The 22,735-nt window shown below is 33.7% G+C and overlaps 1 protein-coding gene across 1 annotated transcript in view; it reads left to right on the top strand.

Annotated features, from left to right (window-relative positions):
- The window catches only part of LOC140155761 (advillin-like), a 73,822-nt gene that overhangs the window by 17,109 nt on the left and 33,978 nt on the right, over positions 1–22,735 (top strand). The window contains exons 3-9 of the mRNA XM_072178720.1: positions 8,334–8,399; positions 10,195–10,325; positions 14,316–14,421; positions 18,053–18,163; positions 18,612–18,811; positions 20,585–20,663; positions 20,980–21,078. Of these exons, the coding sequence (XP_072034821.1) occupies positions 8,334–8,399; positions 10,195–10,325; positions 14,316–14,421; positions 18,053–18,163; positions 18,612–18,811; positions 20,585–20,663; positions 20,980–21,078 (792 nt within the window). The remainder of the gene's footprint in view (positions 1–8,333; positions 8,400–10,194; positions 10,326–14,315; positions 14,422–18,052; positions 18,164–18,611; positions 18,812–20,584; positions 20,664–20,979; positions 21,079–22,735) is intronic.

Genomic DNA, 22,735 nt, shown 5'->3' with positions numbered 1-22,735 from the left:
AATAATAGAATATTAGTATATTTTTTGGTTTTCTATTCTTCATATTCTTTTGTTTTCTTCATATTTTGTATGTTTTTGGAATCCCATCTATCCAATCCAAACTCAAAATCAAGCCCCAGAATTGTTGTTTGTCATTGTGCCGATTGGTTAAGTTTGTTTGTTGAGAAAAAAACCCATATGTTTTAAGCGTGTCTCCACACGGAGCGACCATTTAAACAAACAGACAAGCTGGTACTAGCTACATTTAGATATTTCTTCAAGGGGGAGGGGCAGTGAGATTTCCGAAACTTGAACCTTTTTTGAAAATAATTTTTTCACTGTATGAAGTTGAAGTATTTTTGATCATTTTACACAATGAAATTGTAAACATTATTCAAATTCCCAAAACGTGAACCTTTTTGGAAATCATTTTGAAGTTGGAAGTATTTTTGATCATTTTATAAAATGAAATTGTATACATATTTAATCAAAATGGGCAATTTGAGGCACATTTGATCAATTTTTGTTGTATGTTGGTATGTGGGGCTTGTAAGTTCTGGTACATTTCGTACAGTGGGTACCAAATATCTCTCTCAATTTGAACATCATGCCCAGGCATTATGCTTCATGAGAATGCATGCTCTATGCTACAAGAGTTCCTAAAATAAAATTTTAGGATCTTTGATGCTACAAATGTAATAGAGGAATGTGATTTGTGTCAAAATGGGTTAAGATTATGGGACAGGTCCTACAATGTGAATATTGATCAACGTATGCATACTTTTGTTGCATGTAGTTTGTTAATGTTTAATCTTGATTAGGAAATGGAGCCAAATTTGTTCAATCTTTTGATCGACCCTTGATTCTTGGTCGGTCATTATTATTTATAAATATCAATTAATTGACTATTGTTTTAAATTGTGATATCATAAAGCTGCATATCGTCACCGTGCAACGATAATTGCCTAAAAAGTAATTTATATAAATATATGGTTTAAGAATGCATCATTTACATAATCACCCTATTCATTTCAGATCATTATTTTGTCTTATTAACATTTGTTCTTGTGCAAAGATAGGTGAATAAATTTGTTTAATTGCATGCTTGAACCATTTTTTGTACTTTTCAAAATTACAAAAAATGACTTGGGCAATTATCATAGCAGGGTGTTGATATGCATGCAGTATGGATTGACCAATAAAAAATAACCATTAATTCTGATTAATTTGTTGATAGTTCATTATAACATGCATCGAAGTAGCATCAATCAGTGGACAATCCCAAATTTGGCTCCATTCACATACATTTTACGTATATGGCATTAGCTAGTAACATCAACATAGTAATTATAAGTCTGTTAGAAAGTTTATTATTTACATATTGTTATTAGATTAAATTTAACATACCATATATTCTCTAATTAACACCATCTGAAATGAATGCCCACTATGGTTTTTGTGATAAAAAGTTTCCGCAAATAAACGCCCCCCCAACAAATTTGCATTTTAGCATCGCAAAATTGCACATTTTTATCCAATTCATCACCGCATTAAAATAGAATGTTCATAAATTTAACTAAATAAATCACATTCTTGCATAAAAATGCACTTATACAGATCTAATTTCATAGTATTTGCCATTTTGTGTTACAAACCGGAAGTCGTATTTGCGATTTTTTTTTCATGTAAGGCATTACATGTAGTAAGCATATTCATGTAGCTTCTTATGGCAAAATGATGTACAACCATTTTTTCAATTACAATTTTAGTACAAAATTATTCAGCCCCGTACGCAGGATTTTTTTAGGTGGGGCGTGGATTTTGAAAAGGGGACCTTATTTCCAGGAGAGGGCATTTTGTGAAAAGTGGACCTTCACAAAATTTTAACCTTTTTAGACCATAAAAGCATAAGGGGGATTTTTTTAATACTTTTGCAAATTTGGGGGAATGCGGCCGCACCTCTTCAAAATTATTGGCAGACATACTTTTTGCTTTTATATTTATAAAGATCTGACTTCACTCAGCAAAATTCTTTGAGTGCTTTGACCCATACAACAGGTTGAGAAACTCCTTTCCTATTTGTGAAATGAAGCATGAAAAATGTATCTCAGCATGCCCAATAATTAAAATACTGAACCAATTTTTTACCTCACAGGTTCGTGATATGTTTATTTTCACGCTGTTCTCGTTCCAAGCAGCGACTGTGATATTAATAACACAGGAATATTTTTCTTAGAATTGCAAATTTAAAAACAAGTGAAATATTTCAAATTAATTAAAAGTGTGAAAAATTAATTATACAAAAATTTCCACTTTTATAGTAAAGAACCAATTCCCTTTCAGTCCTTTAAACCCTAGCCACTCCTTAACTAGGGTAGAACATGCAAGTGGAGGTAGGAATGAAGTTCATATATTAAAACACGAAAAAATAATCCAGTCAAGGTTATAGCGTTTCATTGTTTGGAAGGGAATCTATGTTAAATATAATTATTATTTTATTATTCATTATTTGTTTATTCATTCAAGATTCATTATTTTACTTTCATCAATATACATTTTAGAAAATCTTTTACATCTGCAAAAACATTCTTAGCGATTTTGTTTGTTATATTGCAAACATTTGAAATATACTCGGGGCGAGTACGGTAACTACCAAACATCAAAAAAGTTTGGTGCACAAAGCGACTGACGACCCAAGCATTCCACATGAACCAATTGCACAATGATCCGAGAACACATCGGCATGGAATCGGTGACTAGGCCCGGTCAACCCTTGTGGCTTGCTATCCCTGATCTTGTCTTCATAAGCCAATGGGGCTGTGGTTCAAATGGGGCTGTGGTTCAAAACCGGACAGGAGAAGAAGTGGGGGTATAATTGAAGAGTGAAGACAGAATTAAAAAGACTAGTTTGCGTATGACGTCCTGACAAACAGACCAAATACGGCATACTGAGCAGGTCATCAGCAACTAATCACGCAGCGCCTTTGCCCTGATGTCAGACGCAAACTATAGTCTTTTTAATTCGGTCTTCAATTATAGAGAGTTGCCATTGAATATTGAAAGTGCATGGACCCATCACTATACAAATTTAACAAGTAATTTGGACCCATCCAGTTACATCAAAGCACATTTTTCGGAAAGATTTTTTACAACTTTTCCCCAAATTTTTAGTAAATTTTGACTCATAATGACCCATCCATATACCAAAATTGGCCTAGAAAAAGAGCTCATTGATATACCAAAATGCCGAAAATGTGATCCATGTTTGCAGCATTGATCATTTGTACTGAATAAATGAATAGTATCATTTTAAATACATAATAATTAAGACACCCCTTCCTGAGAAATGTCAAAGTTGTGACACATTGAAAGTGAGATGTACAATATGGTCCCTGGAATATTTAGCAATCCCCAGGTCCCAATTAATTGTCACATAATTTCTATACTGACTGACAGTATAAGATGACAAATGTCTGTATTTTAAAACAGACCCAGTCCCTTCATTCTGAAGAAAACTAAAGGATACCGTATTTCGTCAAATAAACGCCCCCGGGGGCGTTACATTTTCCCAGGGGGGGGCGTTTATTAGAGGTCATTTTTAGCACGACAATTCCCGTTAAAATCATTTGGTAAGCTTAAAAGTCACGCTAAAATGATGAACTATGAGCTTTTGACATTGACTTTTGGTTCACTTCCGGGTTTCTGATCCAGATTTTCGCCAATTATATTGACGCTATTATTGACATGTGCACAACTTGGTAAGCTTACTACACAAGATAGCATGGAAATATCAGCATTTTTGAAACATCTTGGTTGGAAAAAAAGTGGTGGGGGCGTTTATTTGAGGGGGGCGACTATTTGGCGAAATACGGTATGTGGAAAACTTTGTGGAAAAAAGTGATTAAAATAAGAGATTTCACAAATCCCTATTATTAACACAAAATTCAGAAAAAGGGTACTTTTTTAGTTGATAAAATTCTACAAATACTGAGTGAAAAAGGGTATTTTTGTCAAGTTAAGTATGGGCAAGCATGCATAGCAATTAAAAGCCAGTTCTTAACTTTGTATTTCTGATTTATTTTCTTTAACGCTTACAGATTCTAGTTATTGTACTTTTTGTTTTGTTTAAAAACAGAGAGTATACATTAAAATAATATAAATTGTGATTTCATGCAAAAAGGGGGTATGTTTAAGACCAACAAATGTGCAGTTTTGTGCTAAAAAAGGTTTTGGTTTGCACACAAAATGCAAAAAGGTGAAGTTTTCAATTCCTTTTTATGTGACGGGACCCGGAATACCAAGTACTTTTTAAGTATCAAACCAGGGGTGCTATTGTTCATTAAGAGATAAGGTTAAGGTTTGCACATGTGCTAGAATTTAATTGCACATATAAGTTATAAAATTGTAAACAAAGGTAATTTCACTGATTTTCAGTGAAATATCTTGTTTGTTTAATTTAGCTGGTTTTGTTGTGTGTCTTTTTCACACTTTGTCACAATGTTTCATGCGTTTAATTACTTAGACGGATATGAGACATGACAGCATGGTGAATAATTGACAACTCAACTAATTGTTGCACTGAGGAATGATGCATACAGTAACATAGCTGCCTTGTGATGAAATACAAAATAACTCTCAGATGATCAATAAGCTAATGGATTCACTTATTGATAAAATGGGCTATTCTATATGGAATCCATATACCCCCTATGGAAGTCATGACCTTAATCTTCCACACAGGGAGTGTGAATTTGGGTTACCTGAATGGGTGACTCCATTTGATATCTACACTCCTTTCAACTGGATAGCCCAATATTCAGTTTGCATCTTATGTAGTTCTTCAACACCTGTAGTCCAACAGGCTCACTTTCTCTGAACGAACTGTTTCTTCTACAAAATTCTACATACATTTTATATGTTCATTCCAAATGACACCTTAGCAGTTAGACTGTAGAAATCCATTCTAAATGCCTCCTGAAAGTAATGTTCACTTTGAATTTCCAAATCGGCTTACCTAAGACCTTTTTTAATTTCCAAATTGTATAGATTAAGAACTTGTATAAAAATATCCTACTTTTACCACCCCCAAATGAAATAGTTAGGGCACCCCTCCCAACCCACCTTAGCAGTTATTATGATTATTGTTTAAATCATAGTTCCCTAGACTGTAGAAATCCATTCTAAATGCCTCCTGAAAGTAATGTTCACTTCGAATTTCCAAATTAGCTTACCTAAGACTTTTTTTAATTTCCAAATTAGTATAGATTAAGAACTTGTATAAAAATATCCTACTTTTACCACCCCCAAATGAAAGTTGGGGCACCCCTCCCAACCCGCCCTACATCTAGGGTAGCGGTACTGATTATAAGTTACAATGGAACACACTCGGCAGCTATTGTGTTTTGGCATATATCTCAGCTGATGCATGTTTTTGTACTAACATGACAGAATGACCTAACAATTGGCATGCAAACCAATTGAACGTTTTTGCATAAATTTATATGAGTATGCAAATCAATCAAACTTGTTTTTTGACATAAATCTTTGACAACATAATGCTTTTTTTTTTATAAATGTTAGGATTTCTGTCAAAAAACTTCTGAAAAGTTGCCATCTGAAAATTGTGAGATAAGAATATAATAGAACGTACGCGTGTTTGGATCAAATTATAATTGCTCAAACTTTCTACAAGATCTTCAAGCTGGATGTCATGGACTTAGGAGTGAGACCAGATTTGGTTTCATTGTTTAGGGATCTTTCTGAAAATCATAAATTACATTATAAATTACATTATAAAATGTTTCTGAGTGTGACAATGATAATTTACATGATTTATATAAACTCACTGTTGAATATTCATGATGCATTTCAACACAAAACTAGTTACTAGAGTACATGCTGTATAAAATTTACAGTATTTGTTTATTTATTCATTTATTTATTTAAGCTTTCTTTATACAAGGTAGCTCCTTCAGTGTAAAGCACTGCTATTCTGGGAGGCATTTAATGTAATGTTTTTGAAACACTAAAAACAGAAATGTTGGGTTTGCAATTAGGACCCAGAAGCTACTACTACTACACCTACAATCCTACATGTACATGTAGTACATGTATGTATAAGAACAAGTAGGTCATTGCATTGAAGTACTACATGCTAGATAACTATCTATCTCCGGGATCCAATTGCCCTGGAGGAAGCCACAGCGGAAGTCAAAACTTCCGTATTCTTCTGGATGTTTCCTTATTGGACACTTGAACTTGGTCATCAAAGATTATTAAAGTTGGGTTTCATGTTAAATATCACGTATGATACATAATGCAACTTGCATTATACATGGGTTATATCAAAATCACCAACTTTTAGCTGCATGCCTTGGGGCATTTGTAGTTTGCATTAATTATTCCCTATGATTATGTGTTCTATGTACCGTACATCAATTTGATTACATCATATATTTGCTGTTGTTGGTTTGATTTCATGGTTTTTTCACTAATCACCAGGGAATTTTCAGTTGACTTATGTTTATTTATTTATCTTTTCTACTCTCAATAGATATTTGTGATTTCATATTGGCTCTGTATGTATTATGTTGGTACCAGTGGTGTAGCCAAGTTTTTCCAGAGCCATGAGAGGGGAGGTGACTTTGAAGTTTTCAAGCATTGGTCAAATATGGTCTAAAATAAAGGTCCAAAATTATATAATATTACAATCAGCATCCCACAAAGGGGGAGTGGCAAAATGTCCTTTCCCATGGCTACACCGCTGGTTGGTACTTGGACTAAGTTTCTCTTCACTTGAAGTGTTATGTTGTTGTACTTAATGTACAAATGTGAATAAATAACATATTTTTTATTTATCGATCATGGTTAAGCACAAGTAAAGTATTATCTTCTTAATCGCATAACAATTACCACTTATTATATTAATTGTGCTGATTATTTTTTTGTATGCACCAAATATTATTCTTCATTTTCTATTTTGCTGTGTCATAATTTTGATTTATACAGAGATATATCTGCAAGTTTTGTTTATGTTTTCATCAAACTTTCATCAAGGTTTTGGTTCATATAAATGCATTTTGAAATATACATTATTTTGTTTTGGTAATCGAAGCAATAATTTTGAATCTTGGTGAGTGCACATTTTGCATGCAAATTAATATTGTACAGAATTGTATACCACTTTTTAGGTATTGTGATTAAAAAGGGTACTATATTAAAGTACAACAAATTTAAATCATATTCTGTCATCTTGAAGGGAAATATTCCCTGAGAAAATTCTTCTACTGTGCGAGCTTATTCCCCATTCTAGAAAAATACAGCACTAATTTAAAAAAAAATAATAAAAAAATGTTATCCTGCTTTTGAAAATGAAACCCAATCCTAATCCTTTAGTTAGTTCTAACTGTCAATACAAGTTGAAAGTTCATATTTAGCCAAATTTCATAAATTAGGGCAACAAACATGCATTTATAGGGTGTTTTTTCAAACGCTGTGACAACCAAGCCCAAAGACTTATTTCAAGTTATGCATTCTAATTTTAATCTTTTTCATAGCCAGTTATTAAAAATAACATAAAATATCAGGACTTATTTCAAGTGATGCGTTCTAATTTTAATCTTTTTCATAGCCAGTTATTAAAAATAACATAAAATATCAAAATGAATGAGCTAACTCTTAGCCTATAAAATGAATGGTTAGATTTGTGCTCATTTACCCTCAAATTGCAAAAAGATTAAAATGTGACTTTTATTGCCATGCAGTTAGAACTAACTCTGAACTAAATAATGGATTAGGATTTAAAAGGAGCTACCCTGGGTAAAGAAAGTTCAAATAAATTTTGGCAAAAGAAAATAATATTTCTTTAATTTCCCAAAAGTGGTGGTGTATTTTTCTGGAATCAAAGGGTTCAACCCAGAAAGAACTTTTGTGACATTGTTGTTCTCATTTGGCTTGTTTGGATAGCGTGTAGTCAGAACTCACAAACATACACACAACCACCCCCATTATGTCATACATAAACATGCAACCATGCATTGCAGGTACAAGATGACATGTAATTCACCAGCGAAGTGTTACGTGTAATCCGATTATCACCATGTTAACTGGATCATGCTTTTGAGTTCTACGCCACGATCAAAATGATCGCAACACAAAGTTCATGGCATGTACTATCAATTCTAAAAGGTGTGTGATCCAGTTACCAAGGAGTTAATACGAAACCACTTCGCTGGCGAATACACACCACTACACAACCAATACTCTACCATTGAACTATTGCAGTACACAATCGCTTCCTCTGTTACTTCAACACTGAATTAAAATATTTGACTATTCTTATTCTCATTTCACAGGTGAAGAAATCTAGTACCGGTAAAGAGATGAACATTCACTTCTGGCTTGGATCAGAAACATCACAGGTAAACTTACATTATGCATTACGGTGTGTTGAACTACAAGAGCTGGCATTTTCTTTTTCGAAAATATGTCAATTTTGCTCAAATTGCATGCCACAAAATAGAAAATGAAATATGTGCCTATCCACCACTAACTGGTCGTAAAGTCGGCATTTTCCATTTTGAGATACAATCAAAAACAGTATTGGATTTTTCTATGTAAAATATATAGGAATTTGACATTTGGTGAACCATAATCTAGATGTCCAATGAAGCTGGTTGAGGTGTCATTGTAAAGCTGAAAGTGCATTCTTTCAAAATTTGCAATAAACAGAAAATGATCTAGGGCCGACTTTACTACCACTTCGTGGTGGATGGTCACATATTAGTGAACTTATGAACATTTTGCAAATCCATGTTACTCTCAAAATTGGCAGAATTTTCATTGTGTTTGCTTTGGGTGGGGGTGAGCTGCTGAGATTTGAAAGTGGACCTGTCCTGAAACCATTTTTTCAAGAAATTTTGGCCAAATTTTCCAATTTTTTGGCCAAATTAATATTTCAAATTGCCACAAATTTTGGCTACAGTTAGGAAAAATTGGACTAATAGTAAGAAAATATTGGGCCAATTTTTGAAGAAAAAAAAAGATAGAAAAATAGGTCATTGTTATTCCAAATGGCCGAAAATGAGACCCATGTTTGCGGGACATCTCTGTATGGTCATTTGTATACACCCTCCTGAATTGTCATATGCATGAACATTTCTTTTTCTATTTTTTTGTTGCAATTTACAGTGTGCAAATGTATTTTACACCCTTTAATATTAGCAACACTTGTTAGCAACCTGAGTTAGCAACCGTATGAATGAACCAGTGAGTTGTTCAAGGACATCAGGCTATTCCAGATGAAATCCAAACACCCCATACATACAAGACAAGACCTTTATCATCCAAATAGGGAGTGTGAATTTCAAATGGGGTTGCCTGAATGGGTGACTCCATTTGAAATCTACATCCCCTGTGTGGGAGATTAAGGTCATGTCTTCCATATGGGGTGTATGGATTTCAATTGGAATAGCTTGTGAGATTCATACATTGATTAATATAATCATCTGGTTTTAACCAATACTATAATTAGAATGTGCGAAGCGCAAGGGATGTCCTTTTCATATCTATGATACTGATAATTCAGTAATTAGTAAGGTTTAGGGCTATCGCATGTGTACTTATTCATGTGTGGTTAATGTTAAACATGTGCATGCCATATATTACAAAGTCCACTTTTGTGCAATTATAATTTTTATTATTATTAATTGTTATCAAGACTATTAGATTGTAATTGAATAGCAATAATTCAGTTAATACATATGCAGGAAATTTCATTAATAATATAGAACTATAAAGATTATTGTGATTACTGCCATATATTTTCAATACCAGAGACACTAGATCTGCTATGTTGTTTTGATATATATGACACAACACATCAAAAGGGTGAACTTTGCAGGTGAAGTCACTTTTGAGTTTAGTATTTCTTTTTTGAAAGCATCTTGCAAGCTTTATGACACCTCATTTGCTAAAATTGATTAAGGCATTCGTATTTTATAAGTGAAAAGCGTCCCAAATTCACATTATTGTTCAAATTTTTTAATCTATACCTTGACAAACACTTTGTTGTACTTTAATTAGCATTGGCTTAGCTCTTATACTTCCTTCATTGTTTTGTGACAATGTGGTTATTAAGTATGAGCAAAAATGTCTCCTGATATCATATATGTAAATTTATTTATAATTCTGTTGTTCCCCTTTCCTTTGTTGCAGGACGAAGCAGGTGTTGCAGCATACAAGACTGTTGAATTGGATGAGTATCTTGGAGGAGGACCCATACAACACAGAGAAGTACAAAACAGTGAAAGCAAACAATTCCTCTCCTACTTCAAGAAAGGCATCAGGTAAAATACAAAAAACCCACCAGAATCATTTGCTTGATTATGTTGGTGTAGTAGGGGTGTTCCGATGTTGAGAGGTGTGATAACTTTTTTTTTCAAGCTTCTTGGCTTCAATGTACTACATTGATTTCATCTCAATTATACTCAAAGACAGAATTTTTTATCAAGCCCGTGCGCACAGTGATTGGATAGTCGCATCAATCACATTACCTACCTGTTGGACCATTTAATTTGGTGTTTGAGCTGAGACGAATCGTCTCAGGTTTAAGTATAGAGCAACATCTTCCAAATTGTCAAAGGATGTAATTGGGAATGAATATACAAAGTTGACTTTCACACCTAGGAGGCATTCACATACCTCGGCCATGGAGGTAATCAAAACTACCTGCCTAGGCTATGTGCCACTTTGATAACACCCTCCCCTTTGCAGAATCTCCAGCTACTCTTCAGACCTGTTATTTTAACTTACTCTGATTTCTATATCTAAATTTTACAGTTCTGTTACATTTGTTTTATTTTATTTTTCATTGTTATTGACACCGATTTTGATGTATTGTAGCTCTCGGCATACACCTTAAATTCCAAAGCTCATATTTTTTAGCAAATTGGTTCCCTAAATCCTATTTCTGGTACCTGTGGGGTAAATACCTGCCAATAAAAGTTTTCACACCTGCCTTTTAGGCTATATGCTAAAGCATGGAAGAAAGAGATGAGAAGGAACCACAACGACTTCGATCGGCCAAGTTGTAATCCGCTTTTCTATTGACGCATGAAAAGAAAAGCTATCAATGGTACTTACTTTCATGTATAATCCATTTACCGCGATCGATGCTTGGCAAAATCATTACTGGAAAAATGTATAACAAACCCATCCACGAACAAACAAACGCTACCCAGAAGTAAGATTATGGAATTTCACTGATGCTCTGAACATGTATAGTAGCTTTGTTTTGGGATCTACAGTCAAACTGTTTTCTTGATCGTGTTGTGTAGAAAATGTCCTATAAAACATCGAAAAGGTAATCAAAATCGGCCGTTTTTTTTTTTATTTTCATCTTTAGCAAATAAGGTAAGATTTTGGTGACTTTTTCGATGAAAAATAGATGTAAAATGTTTTAAATAATGCACAATGTTCGGTTGAGTCCGGTACATAAAACCTGTTTAATTTAATAGTTTATATGTGTATAATCGTAACTAGCTAACTCGTTTCAGTGCCAAAGACTGCCAACTCTGAGAAAAAAGTCATCAAAGTTCGGAAAAATTGGGCAAAATGGAAGAAAAAGATGTAGGCCATCAATGACCGATGATCACGTCACCAGAGAAAATCCTATAGGGTGCTTGCACGGAAGGTCATTAGTTCAAATCATCCTTCACACACGCTCCAGAAGACATGCAAATACATGGAATACAATACCAATCACCTATTTAACGCTGGGTATTGATCAAAGTAAATCCTCATGAATAACAATGTCAACTAAATGTCGGTAAAGGGAGTGGACAAAGTGAATGCGTTCGTTGTGGTTCCTTCTTATCTCTTTCTTCCATGGCTAAAGTAAGGCATGCAATGGACTATCTCATTTAAAAACCACACATCCCTGCCACATACTACCATCTGATTCCAGTGTCACCATGGTATTCAATCCAACTGGAATTGTTTGACAGTTTTTTGTTAAATCAAGATGAAAAATTGTTCAAATTTATTAAACCCAATTGATTTTTACACAATATTGTCTGAAATAAGAAAATTTTGTTTGGAATTCCCAAAATCTTCTACATCTTTCTGCTTTTCATGGATATGAAAATAGTTGAATCTGGAATGATATGTGACTAAATAGTAAGAATTTCATTTGAATGAATGCAGTATGACGGCAACTTCATTAGAGGGCACGGCAAGTGACTGCCTTGGGTAAATGACATATTTTGAGGGCATTACGGCAGTGGGGATGGGCACACACGGCAAAATGCCATGGGTGCCGTGGGTTAATTCGAGGGCTGATGATAAACATCCGCGTACACTGCATGACGAACACCGCGTAAGTAAATCCAACTCACTCTGGATTGGTTGTTATTCCGATAATGTCTTTTTGCCTGGCACACATTTGTACTGCTGTGTTCAGTTCATTGAAATGAAATTAATACGACTCAATTCCCTTCGCACTAAAGCCAGATCAAAACCGAGTTTCAGGATGATATAATATTGCATAATTACATCCGTAAGAATTACCAGACTGATCTTATTTATTAGCTTTTTATCCTTTTCTTTCATCATTTAGAGCAGCTGGAATATGAATTCATAGTTTTTAAAAATCACTCAGTTAAAAGAAATTATGACATAATACATTTCACAGACATACTGGTATTTTGCTAGTATCATTGTTAAATTTTCAATATAGCATAAAAATAATAATAATAAATTATGAATCAATTGTGTTAATAAACATGAATATTGCAGTGATGAGTTGCTGATTGGTTGAAAATTTTAAAGTGCGGAATGTATTTTGATGAAAAACTCTGCAAATAAAAAATATATAAATTGCAAATCTTTAAAATGAATAAATAAAAAAAAAATTCTAAAAAGGAAAGTGAAAGTTAGAAAAGTTAACATTTTGTCAGTATTATTTATCAAAACCCTTGGTGTGAAAATATAATGACAAATAAGAGCGATTGGATAGGCATTGAAACTGATCATTGCTGTCTAATTTTGTCAGTATTACTTAGCAAAACCCTTGGTGTTAAAAGGCAAATTGGATATGCATTGAGATTGGAGACTGATCATTGCTGTCTACAATATCACTACCAGGGTGTCACTTACCGAGTTGCCATGGCTACCAATGAGTTGAGCAAGTTCACTGGACGTATTTGGTTTATTGTTCAACAGCTAATGCATAATAACTAACTAGACTTACATATGACACCAAGTTCTCAATGTTGGGATCCTGGCAGGATCAGTTCTTTAATCCCCAATGCCGATACACACAGTCTATAATGATGATGTATGTTTGGATACGTACGTAGCTCATGCTGCTCAACAAAATGTTACATTCTAGGATTTCATTGGGAAATAGGAGCTGTTGAACTTTGTCATTTGAGATGAGAATGTATCAGAGTATGAAAGTTTTTGCAGACAAATATTATCATGTTTTTAGTGGTTTAATGTAATATTTGGATAGCATTGATTTTGAGCACATATATGGTGATATAAATGATGGTTGTTTAGAACTGCAGATCCCTGAATATGCGGTTTGGTAGCCAGCCATGGTGGTCTGAGAAAAGACCGGTTACTGAGAATGAACCATTCCATTTGAAATCTGCTATACCACTGTGGAAGATTGAAGAAAGTCTTCCGCAGAGGGAGTGTGTTTTTGAAATGGAATGTTTTTCAAATGAAACCTATACTGTTAATTCCCCAGATCATTTAGGTGGAGCAGTTAGTGGGTTTTAGCGGTTCTCGGATATAGTTTGTTTAAAAGGCCCTATAGTAGGGCCCCCATACTCCAACTGTATTTGGCTTTACATATATCTTGTACAACTGGAGTGAGTATTTCCAATGCAAGTTACCTAATTTTCTATTATACTTGTATTTGAGACCCATACTCCCTCTGGTGTGTTTATAATAGCTTTAGCCGTGCTTATGCAATTATGTAACACATCAAGCAAATTTCACAATGATGCAGATGCATACATAATACGTATGTGTGTTTGATTATAGGCATTTTCTACCAATTCATATAATTTTAGTACAACTATCATAAAACCAATGAATATTGTAAAAGCATTATATTTCATTTAATATTGGTAGGAAAATCTCAATATGATATAGTTAGATGCATAGCCTGCACTGTATGAATTTTAAATAAATATTAATAGGAAGCATGTGCACAAAGCCGTAGCCTGGGGTATGGGGGATGTGTCAAGTTTGATTGAAAAATATCTGAAGGAGACAATATTGAAAAAAATACTCAAAAGTTAATTTTTTGTTTGTTTGTTTGTCAGGTACAAGAAGGGCGGTGTCAAGTCTGGTTTCAGACATGTTGACAGAGACAAGTATGAGAACAGACTCCTCAAGCTCAAGGGGCGCAGGACTGTCAGGATCCAAGAGGTGAGTGTTTTGTATACATAACTCCATACCCAGAGAAGACATCCCACAATGCATTTTTTTTCAGTTTTCTGTGCTTTGGGCTATGCATTTCGACATGGGTCTCGGTAACAAAAGGTACCTTAATGAACAGAGCAGATTCTAATTTTGACAATTATAATACTTGATGATTGACTACTAACCCCTGTTTAGCCAGTCTATTCACAATATGAAAAAAGTTACAGGGAGTCTGTGCAAAAGAATAAGAGTGTCACTTGATTATGTGAGGTGGTGTAACATGTTGCAAAGGATTCTGGGAAGGGTAAGATATCTTCTCTACCATATTTACACATAGCGTGATTTGCCGCTGCCATATTTGCAGGTTAGCACCACACATATTTTAATGTGGGAAGGAATTTTGGTCTAACTGACTTCCGGTAGAGAACCTATTGTAGATGTGATAGTTGTCTGAGAAATATAAAATATGTACATGTAATCCATGTATAAAAAAAGAATTGATTATGAAGTTTTTGATTTTCCTTTATATAAAAAGTATAAATTTGCAAGTTTATCGATTTGTGTGTGACAATGAATAAGACAAAAAAATACACTTGTCCCAAAATTCTCTCTGTGCATTCTTTAAAATGTCCTGCCTTAAAACAATCTGAACTCATATTTTTACATTCCTGATGAAACTGACCATTATGCTCCAAAGTTCAGTCAACAGACAGTCACGTATCTCATTATCATTCATTGCATAAACCTTACTTACACTGTGCATTCTCAATAATGCCATAATGTAGTCTGTTTCTATGCCTGATGTATAAAAACACTATCGCTAGCTTGCAGTATCAAACTGTCATTGGATATTAGCATTTAGATATGTGTTGAAGTGCCTGCAATGGAAGTCCAATGGTATAAAAAGACACCAAAATACTGCATACTACATCAAATTTTCAGCATCAGAAAAGCTCCAAGACAAAGGATTGTTTATTTTTTTTAGCCTGACACCAAAAGAAAAACAAGTTTGATTGCTTTAGGTCACCTGAAAACCTAAATGCAAAACACATTTTTTTTCTTTTTAGAGTCGGGATGTATGGTAACATATGCCTCAAATTGCTTATTATTTGTTGTCAAATCAGTGCAGAGTAGATTAGATATGAAAATTGATAGTTGTAGCAAAATTATATTTTATTTTCATAGTATAATTATTTAGTGATTTCATATTGCTTGTAAACAGAATGTATGAGAAAAATCTTGAAATAATTTGTTATAAATTTTTGCTAGAAGATATAATTTTTCAGGATTTCTCAAACTAAAAGAACAAAATGTAGTAAAATTACTCACAAAAAATGAAGAAAAAAATGTGGCATGCAAAAAACAAATTTCTTTTAGGATAAACAATAGAAATTATTACCAATTTACTTGTGAATTTGAAATATGCTATCTGTGCTTACTTTTTAATATATTGTATAATATGTTCAGTGGAAGTTTCAGTTCTATATATAATCTTATCGTACATCCTCAAATTTGCTTGATACACTGTATTTATATACAGGTTAAAGTTAAAAGATAATTAAAGCAAATTAGTTGAGTACTTGTAGATGGTAAGGACTGATAAAGTTCAACTTTACATGCTTTTGATATTATAGTAGGCATAGAATTAAAATTATAAAGAGGTTTGCTTTTTTATTTCTTCCTCATTTCATGCTCGTGCAAAAACAAGTAAAGGATTAGTTTTTCGCGGGTAAGCGATGTATGTGCATATATTATTTAGGGTGTCAAAAACATCAAAAATTGTGAAAAAAAGGGTTTTTTGATAGGACCTCGAACCTGAAACATCAAAAGTACACATTTAGGGTTTCAAATCATTAAAAAAAGCAGAAATAAGTATATGATTGAAAAGACCTCAAACATGCAAAAAAAATATGCTGTTTTCAGTTGTTTAAGGGTAGTAGACATGGCCAAATTTAAGTTTATGGTATTATGGATACTTGTTAGGGTCTGTTTTGAAAGTTCATGCATAAGCATGAATACAAATCCTCCCTCTCTCGATCGATATTTACCACTATGACCAAAGGAAAATAGATAAATGAATCTGTAAATAAGCATGTGAGATCACATTTTAGACCCAGTAATACCTGTCATAAAATCAAACAAGCACACAGCTAGAAACCTGACATTTAATTCATGTGTGGATGTGAACTGTAGATGAGAGGCTCAGATGGGGAGGTGTTGCTATTTACTCTAAATACAAATAAATATATCCTTCATCTTGAAGAGCCTACAGGCAGGTGTAAAAATATTCTACATTTACTTCTGAATATGTCACACATATCACTATAGTCTATATAGGCCTACCTTCCTCGAGTCAATAATTTAGATACTGTTTTTTATTGTATCTCTAAATGTAATGATGAGAAGTATATAAAAGTATACATTTTCAGAAAGGAAATGATGCCAAGAATCCAATAAGCATAACGGAGTCCTGCAAAAAATAACCGGTTTTGAGAAAATCACAAAATTTGATTTCACATTACCGACTCGAGGAAGGTTTATAAACAATACACATGGTATTGTATGTCTTGTGGAAGAGATTCAATTTTGCCAAAATCTTTGTGCTGAAAATTAAAACATTTGCACTTTTCTTTCCATTACTGTCATATTGTTCAGCATCAGATAGCTGAGGTATAATTTGTTCAATATATGTTAGGATATATAATAATATTTCTGCAGAGAACCACTGAGCTGTGTTTTCAGAAAGGAAATGATGCCAAGAATCCAATAAGCATAACGGAGTCCTGCAAAAAATAACCGGTGTTGAGAAAATCACAAAATTTGATTTCACATTACCGACTCGAGGAAGGTTTATAAACAATACACATGGTATTGTATGTCTTGTGGAAGAGATTCAATTTTGCCAAAATCTTTGTGCTGAAAATTAAAACATTTGCACTTTTCTTTCCATTACTGTCATATTGTTCAGCATCAGATAGCTGAGGTATAATTTGTTCAATATATGTTAGGATATATAATAATATTTCTGCAGAGAACCACTGAGCTGTGTTTTCCCTCATAAAGATACAAATTGACCTTTTTGGTAAATCCCATAATTTCTTGCAGTTAAACCCAATATGTCGTCATTTGACATCATGCCGACTTGCTATGCGCAGTAATGATGTTTGCTAAACAATGTGCGCATTGGCATGACCTCAAATGACGTCATCTCGGGTCTATAACCATAAGGAATTATGGGATTTTACAAAAAGGTCAATTATAGTGACATTTCTTGTCTGCTATTGTGTGATGTACTTAGAGGTTAAAATCAAGATGCACTATGGGTAATGGCAAAATGGAGAAATGAGACACTTGAGTTTTACTTTGTTCCAAGTTATGCTCGAGTAAATTCACATAAGGGCATGCAAGTCACACATTACGCAATGTGAAACTACGTAAGTACTGCACCCAACTGTGTATGTACATGTATGCCGTTCTTTATCAATAGTTTCAATACACTATGTTATGAGTCTCATTTTTTAAGCTGAACAAAGTATAGACAAAGTCATAGCAATCCTCCCACCTCATTTGATTGAAAATTTCAATATTAAAAGTTTGTGTTTTTCCTAATTGGTGTTTACAATTTATGTGTTGCTAGGTTGATTTCAGCTGGAGTTCTTTCAACCGAGGTGATGTGTTCATCATTGATTTGGGCAAACTCATTCATGTATGGAATGGCTCCGAAGCCAACCGACAAGAACGTATCAAGGTAAGCTTGAAATAATGATGGAAACCTGGTTGCAGTAGTTCATTTTAATTTCAAGGCGATCTTGCAACCATTTCATTAAGGAATAATATAGCAACGTTTGCACAGTATTTTTTGTGGGACCTGAGAGCACATCAGACATACCAAATTGCATTCTGAATACTAGGAATGTCCCTCTGTTATCAAATAATTTTTTGAAATTCACTATATAATACAAATTTTATGGCAAATTATTAAAAATTAATATTTTTGATATTTAATAGTCCTCAAAGTAAACTTTATAAGTACTTTTACTTTAAAAAGTGTATCATGTGTATGTAACTGGGAGGAAAAACAGTCTATCATTTGAAAATTTTGACCTTTCGTATTGAAGATATAAATTTTTTGAATATACGTGATATTCAGTAGCTTTTAAGATGAATATACATTTTCATTCGCTCTTACTCACCAGGGCCTTGAGGTTGCCCGTGACATTAGAGATAACGAGCGTGCAGGTCGTGCACATGTGCAGACAATGGAAGAAGAGCAATCTGCGCGGGCCGATGCCGCCATCTTGAAGGCCCTTGGAAACCCACCTGGTAGTTTCCCACCACCAGCAGAGGATGATGATACCTTTGTTCGCAAGAATGTGGCCAACACCAAGCTCTACCAGTAAGTAATGTTTTAATCTAGTAGAGGGGTTTTGTAGAAACATTGGACCGATTTTCCTTATTAGGCGTTTGAGAAGGGTAGTATAGTAAGGGTGTGCTGGCAAATAGCCTCCTCCATCTTGGAAGGGACAATTCTTATTATTTCTATTTCAAAAATGGGTAGAGTTACTAAAACTAAAAATATATATAAAAAAGCGAGTGAACAGTGATTTAAAAGTGTTATATGTTACCTTGATTTTAATAACAGAGCTTTTCTGAAAAGGCTTTCTTTGAGTTCATGAAATTTTAAAACCCAGGAGCTTCTGGGATGAAGTCACCTAAACCCCCAGTGGAACCCTGACCAGGGTGCTGCCCTGATCCTCCAGCCTATTGGCTAGGGTTTTTACTATTTTTATTTCCTGAATGTTGGCATCTATTATGAGTATGTAGTACTAAAATGGATATCCATTAAACGTGTAAAGTAAATGTGCATTTCTTTATAAAAAGCAATGCTATTCATACCTTTGAATTAGGGGATTCCAGTTGAAATCCATACACCCCCTTAATCTCCCACACAAGAGGTGTAGATTTCAATTGGAGTCAGGAAACTCCCTGTGTGGAAGATTAAGGCAATGTCCTCCATAGGGGATGTATGGATTTCAAATGGAATAACTCATTGCTTCATATTCAAGCAAAGATAAATATTATTATATGCTTACAGCTACTGTGATATGTTGTTGGCAATCTAAGTGTTAACACCTGTTTTTAATATTGCACGTGTGATTTATATGATGCCTGTATTTATCATTACAGCATACGGTTGGATCTATCTACCAGCAACAAAACTATTTTTTTATATTTTACCAAATATGTAATAACACTGATTTCTGTTAGAGTTGTGATTTAAAATGTTTCTCAAATTGAAGTTGAATTAAAAATCAATTGAAAAATTGTAAATTCAGAAACTCTGTTGCAGTTCAATATTTTAGTATTAAGAAGGGCATTTGATGTCCTCACATAAAGAAATAAATATGAAAGGATGAGCTGATTGACACATGTTATTGGCAAATAAACATTGTATTTGTGCACATTGTACAAGATAGAATGTTATCATATGCCTGTTGTCTCACTCAGAAATATGTAGACAGCAATGTTATTTGAAGTGATAAATGAGTGCTAACAGATGGGTAGATTTTGGCTCCCAGAAATATGCAGACAATAATTACTTTAATTGATAAATGAGTGCTAACATGGAGGTCACCATCAATATCAACTGATACAAATATTAAATAAGCTTCTAAAAAGCAATCTAGATATTTAGCTAATTGCATATTTTGGGACTTCCTTAACACATCATTTTATCTTCTTTAAGACTTTGTTCTACCTTTGACTTACATGGTAGCCAAAGTGGGTACAAGATCAAATTTCAAGAGTTCCCAATAGAGAAAAAAAAGTTCCATCAGTAATGCCAAAATAGCTAAATGATGCGAATAAGCTGTCTTGTAACATTTTCAGAAGTTGCAGCACCACCAATTTTAGATTATAGGTTATCCCTCAACTGAAGTACTCGGGCCTGGAAACAAAATTATTTCCCTAAAAAATAAGCCAAACTTTCCACAAAAGAAGCAATATATCCAACAATTTCATATATTCTCTACTTAAAAAACAACAATTAACTTTCCCTTTAAATGCTAAAAGTTCCCTTGAAGGAGCTTTTGGATTCCAACCTTTCTGTTGAGGCATGTATAAATACTCTTTAATTCTATATCAATGATTACATTTATTTTCATGACAGTGTATCTGATGAATCTGGTTCTTTGGTGGTATCTGAAATCGGTGATAGGCCTCTCACCCAAGACATGCTCAGCACTAAGGTAGGTGACCATAATATGCAACAACAACCTACACATCTAAGCTGGTGTGATGTTACTGTGCCTGAAAATGGTCTGCTTCAAATGTTGTTCAACCTGGTGTCCATTTCACTTACATCTATGATTGAAACTTTTATTTGATTAAAATAATAACATATAAAACCCTATTTAATTTAGTGTAAAATTACCTGTGTTTTGACCCAACATTTTTTGTATTAGAACATTGTGACCAAAACCAAAACCAAAAGTAAATTGTATTTAAAAACATTTCATGTTTCTGGGTAAATAACACTATTTTCCCTATGTTTCTTCACTATAGGATTGTTACATCATTGACCAGGGCAACTTTGGTGTGTACGTCTGGAAGGGTAAAGGTGCCACCGTGCAGGAGAAAAAGAGTGCCATGAAGAATGCCCAGGTTAACATTGCTAATTATCCCATTCATGAATTATTCATAATTGGTTTCTATAGCAACCCAGGGCCTGCCAGCCCTCCTTGGCATTCCACGGCACTATTTTGGGCCGAAACAGATATGCTTGTCACGAATAATGGGCGATGGAATTGAAAAAGTTTTTGTGTAACAGAGAAGTTGTGAGATTGACATGTGTACAAGTTCATATGTTTGTTTGTGTGTGGTTGGGTGACTATGTTTGTATATATTTTTGTGATGTGTATGAATCATGTGTGTGAGTGCAATGTAAGTCTTCATATCAATACAAATTCACTCATTTTACATTAGTGAATTGAAAATGAAACTAGATAGGACAATTATTTATAATTATGTACAAATTAAAATTGATTTGGAATTAACTTCCTCAATTCTGTGAAGAATTCTTTTGAAATTCTTAGAATTCAAAATACAAAGCTCAAAAATTGAAAGAATCAAAATTCTTTTAAGTGAAAGTATTAAGTGAAACTATTTTTCAAGTGAAATTTCCTTCAAGTGAAACTATTACTCAAAGGAGACTATGCGAAATTCAAGTGAAACAATTTTCTTTTAAATGAAAGTGAAAGTTTGTAAAATGCAAACCACACCCATGTGATATCAAGCATATCTGTGGAAGCTTTTTCCCCATCCTGCCTATAGACCAGGATGTACATTCCTCAACACTCTGTACTTTCTATACCATTATCGACATGCCTATCAGCTTGACGACGATTTCCTCCCATCTGGGCAAACTTTCATTTCAGTTTGACTGGAGTTCTTCCCTTCTTTTCAAAATTTCACGTCAGCCTGCATTTCAGTTCATATATTATGGGATTAAAGTAAAACTTAGACTATTTTAGAACTTGTTTACTCTCTAATTCTGCATGTTTTTGGGAAATAAATTTAGCACAAGTTTGGTTAAAGTTATTAGGTTGAACCTCTGACAATCTATAAACTTATTCATGAAGTTACCACCATTTAGATGTTAATTATCTGATTTAATAACAATTATTAAAATCTTTCAAAGTTTTTCCTTTCTTACTTGTAGCATAAGGTTAGGTTGTGATAGATTTTTTTTCAAAATGGTAAATGGGTTGCTTCATCTATGATTTTTGCTATTTAAAAGGTGTTGGTTTCATTATTTTAGTATTATTTACAATATGCATGCATGTTACATTTTTGCAGCTTTGTTTCTGTTTTGCTACTAATCATGTGCATGTCACTGTGCGTCACACTTAATAAGTTAATAGCTTTCGTGATACTCATTAACATAAAGTAGATATTTTTGTTTGTAAATTTTCATGCTCTTCCAACTGAAGACTTTTTAATATCATCAAAGCGGATTTATTGCTGTGTTCAAATTTTTACCAAGATAAAATGCAATTTACCTTTCTTCATATAACTATCTTATAACTAAGGTATTTTGGCTATTTTATATTTGACACACATTTATAGAAATTATGAACATTACAAAAATGTCTAGCTTAATTTTTCACATGCACACTGTCATTGGGCCATTCCTGTCAAACCCCTTACACCCCCTATGGAAGACATGACATGATATCCCATACAGGGAATGTGAATTTCAATACCTGAATGGGCGACTCCATTTGAAATCTACACTCCCTGTGTGGGAGATTAAGGTTGT

The sequence above is a fragment of the Amphiura filiformis genome, chromosome 6 (genome assembly GCF_039555335.1).
Source record: "Amphiura filiformis chromosome 6, Afil_fr2py, whole genome shotgun sequence".
NCBI lineage: Eukaryota > Metazoa > Echinodermata > Ophiuroidea > Amphilepidida > Amphiuridae > Amphiura > Amphiura filiformis.
This window is presented reverse-complemented; position numbering and strand designations above follow the sequence as displayed.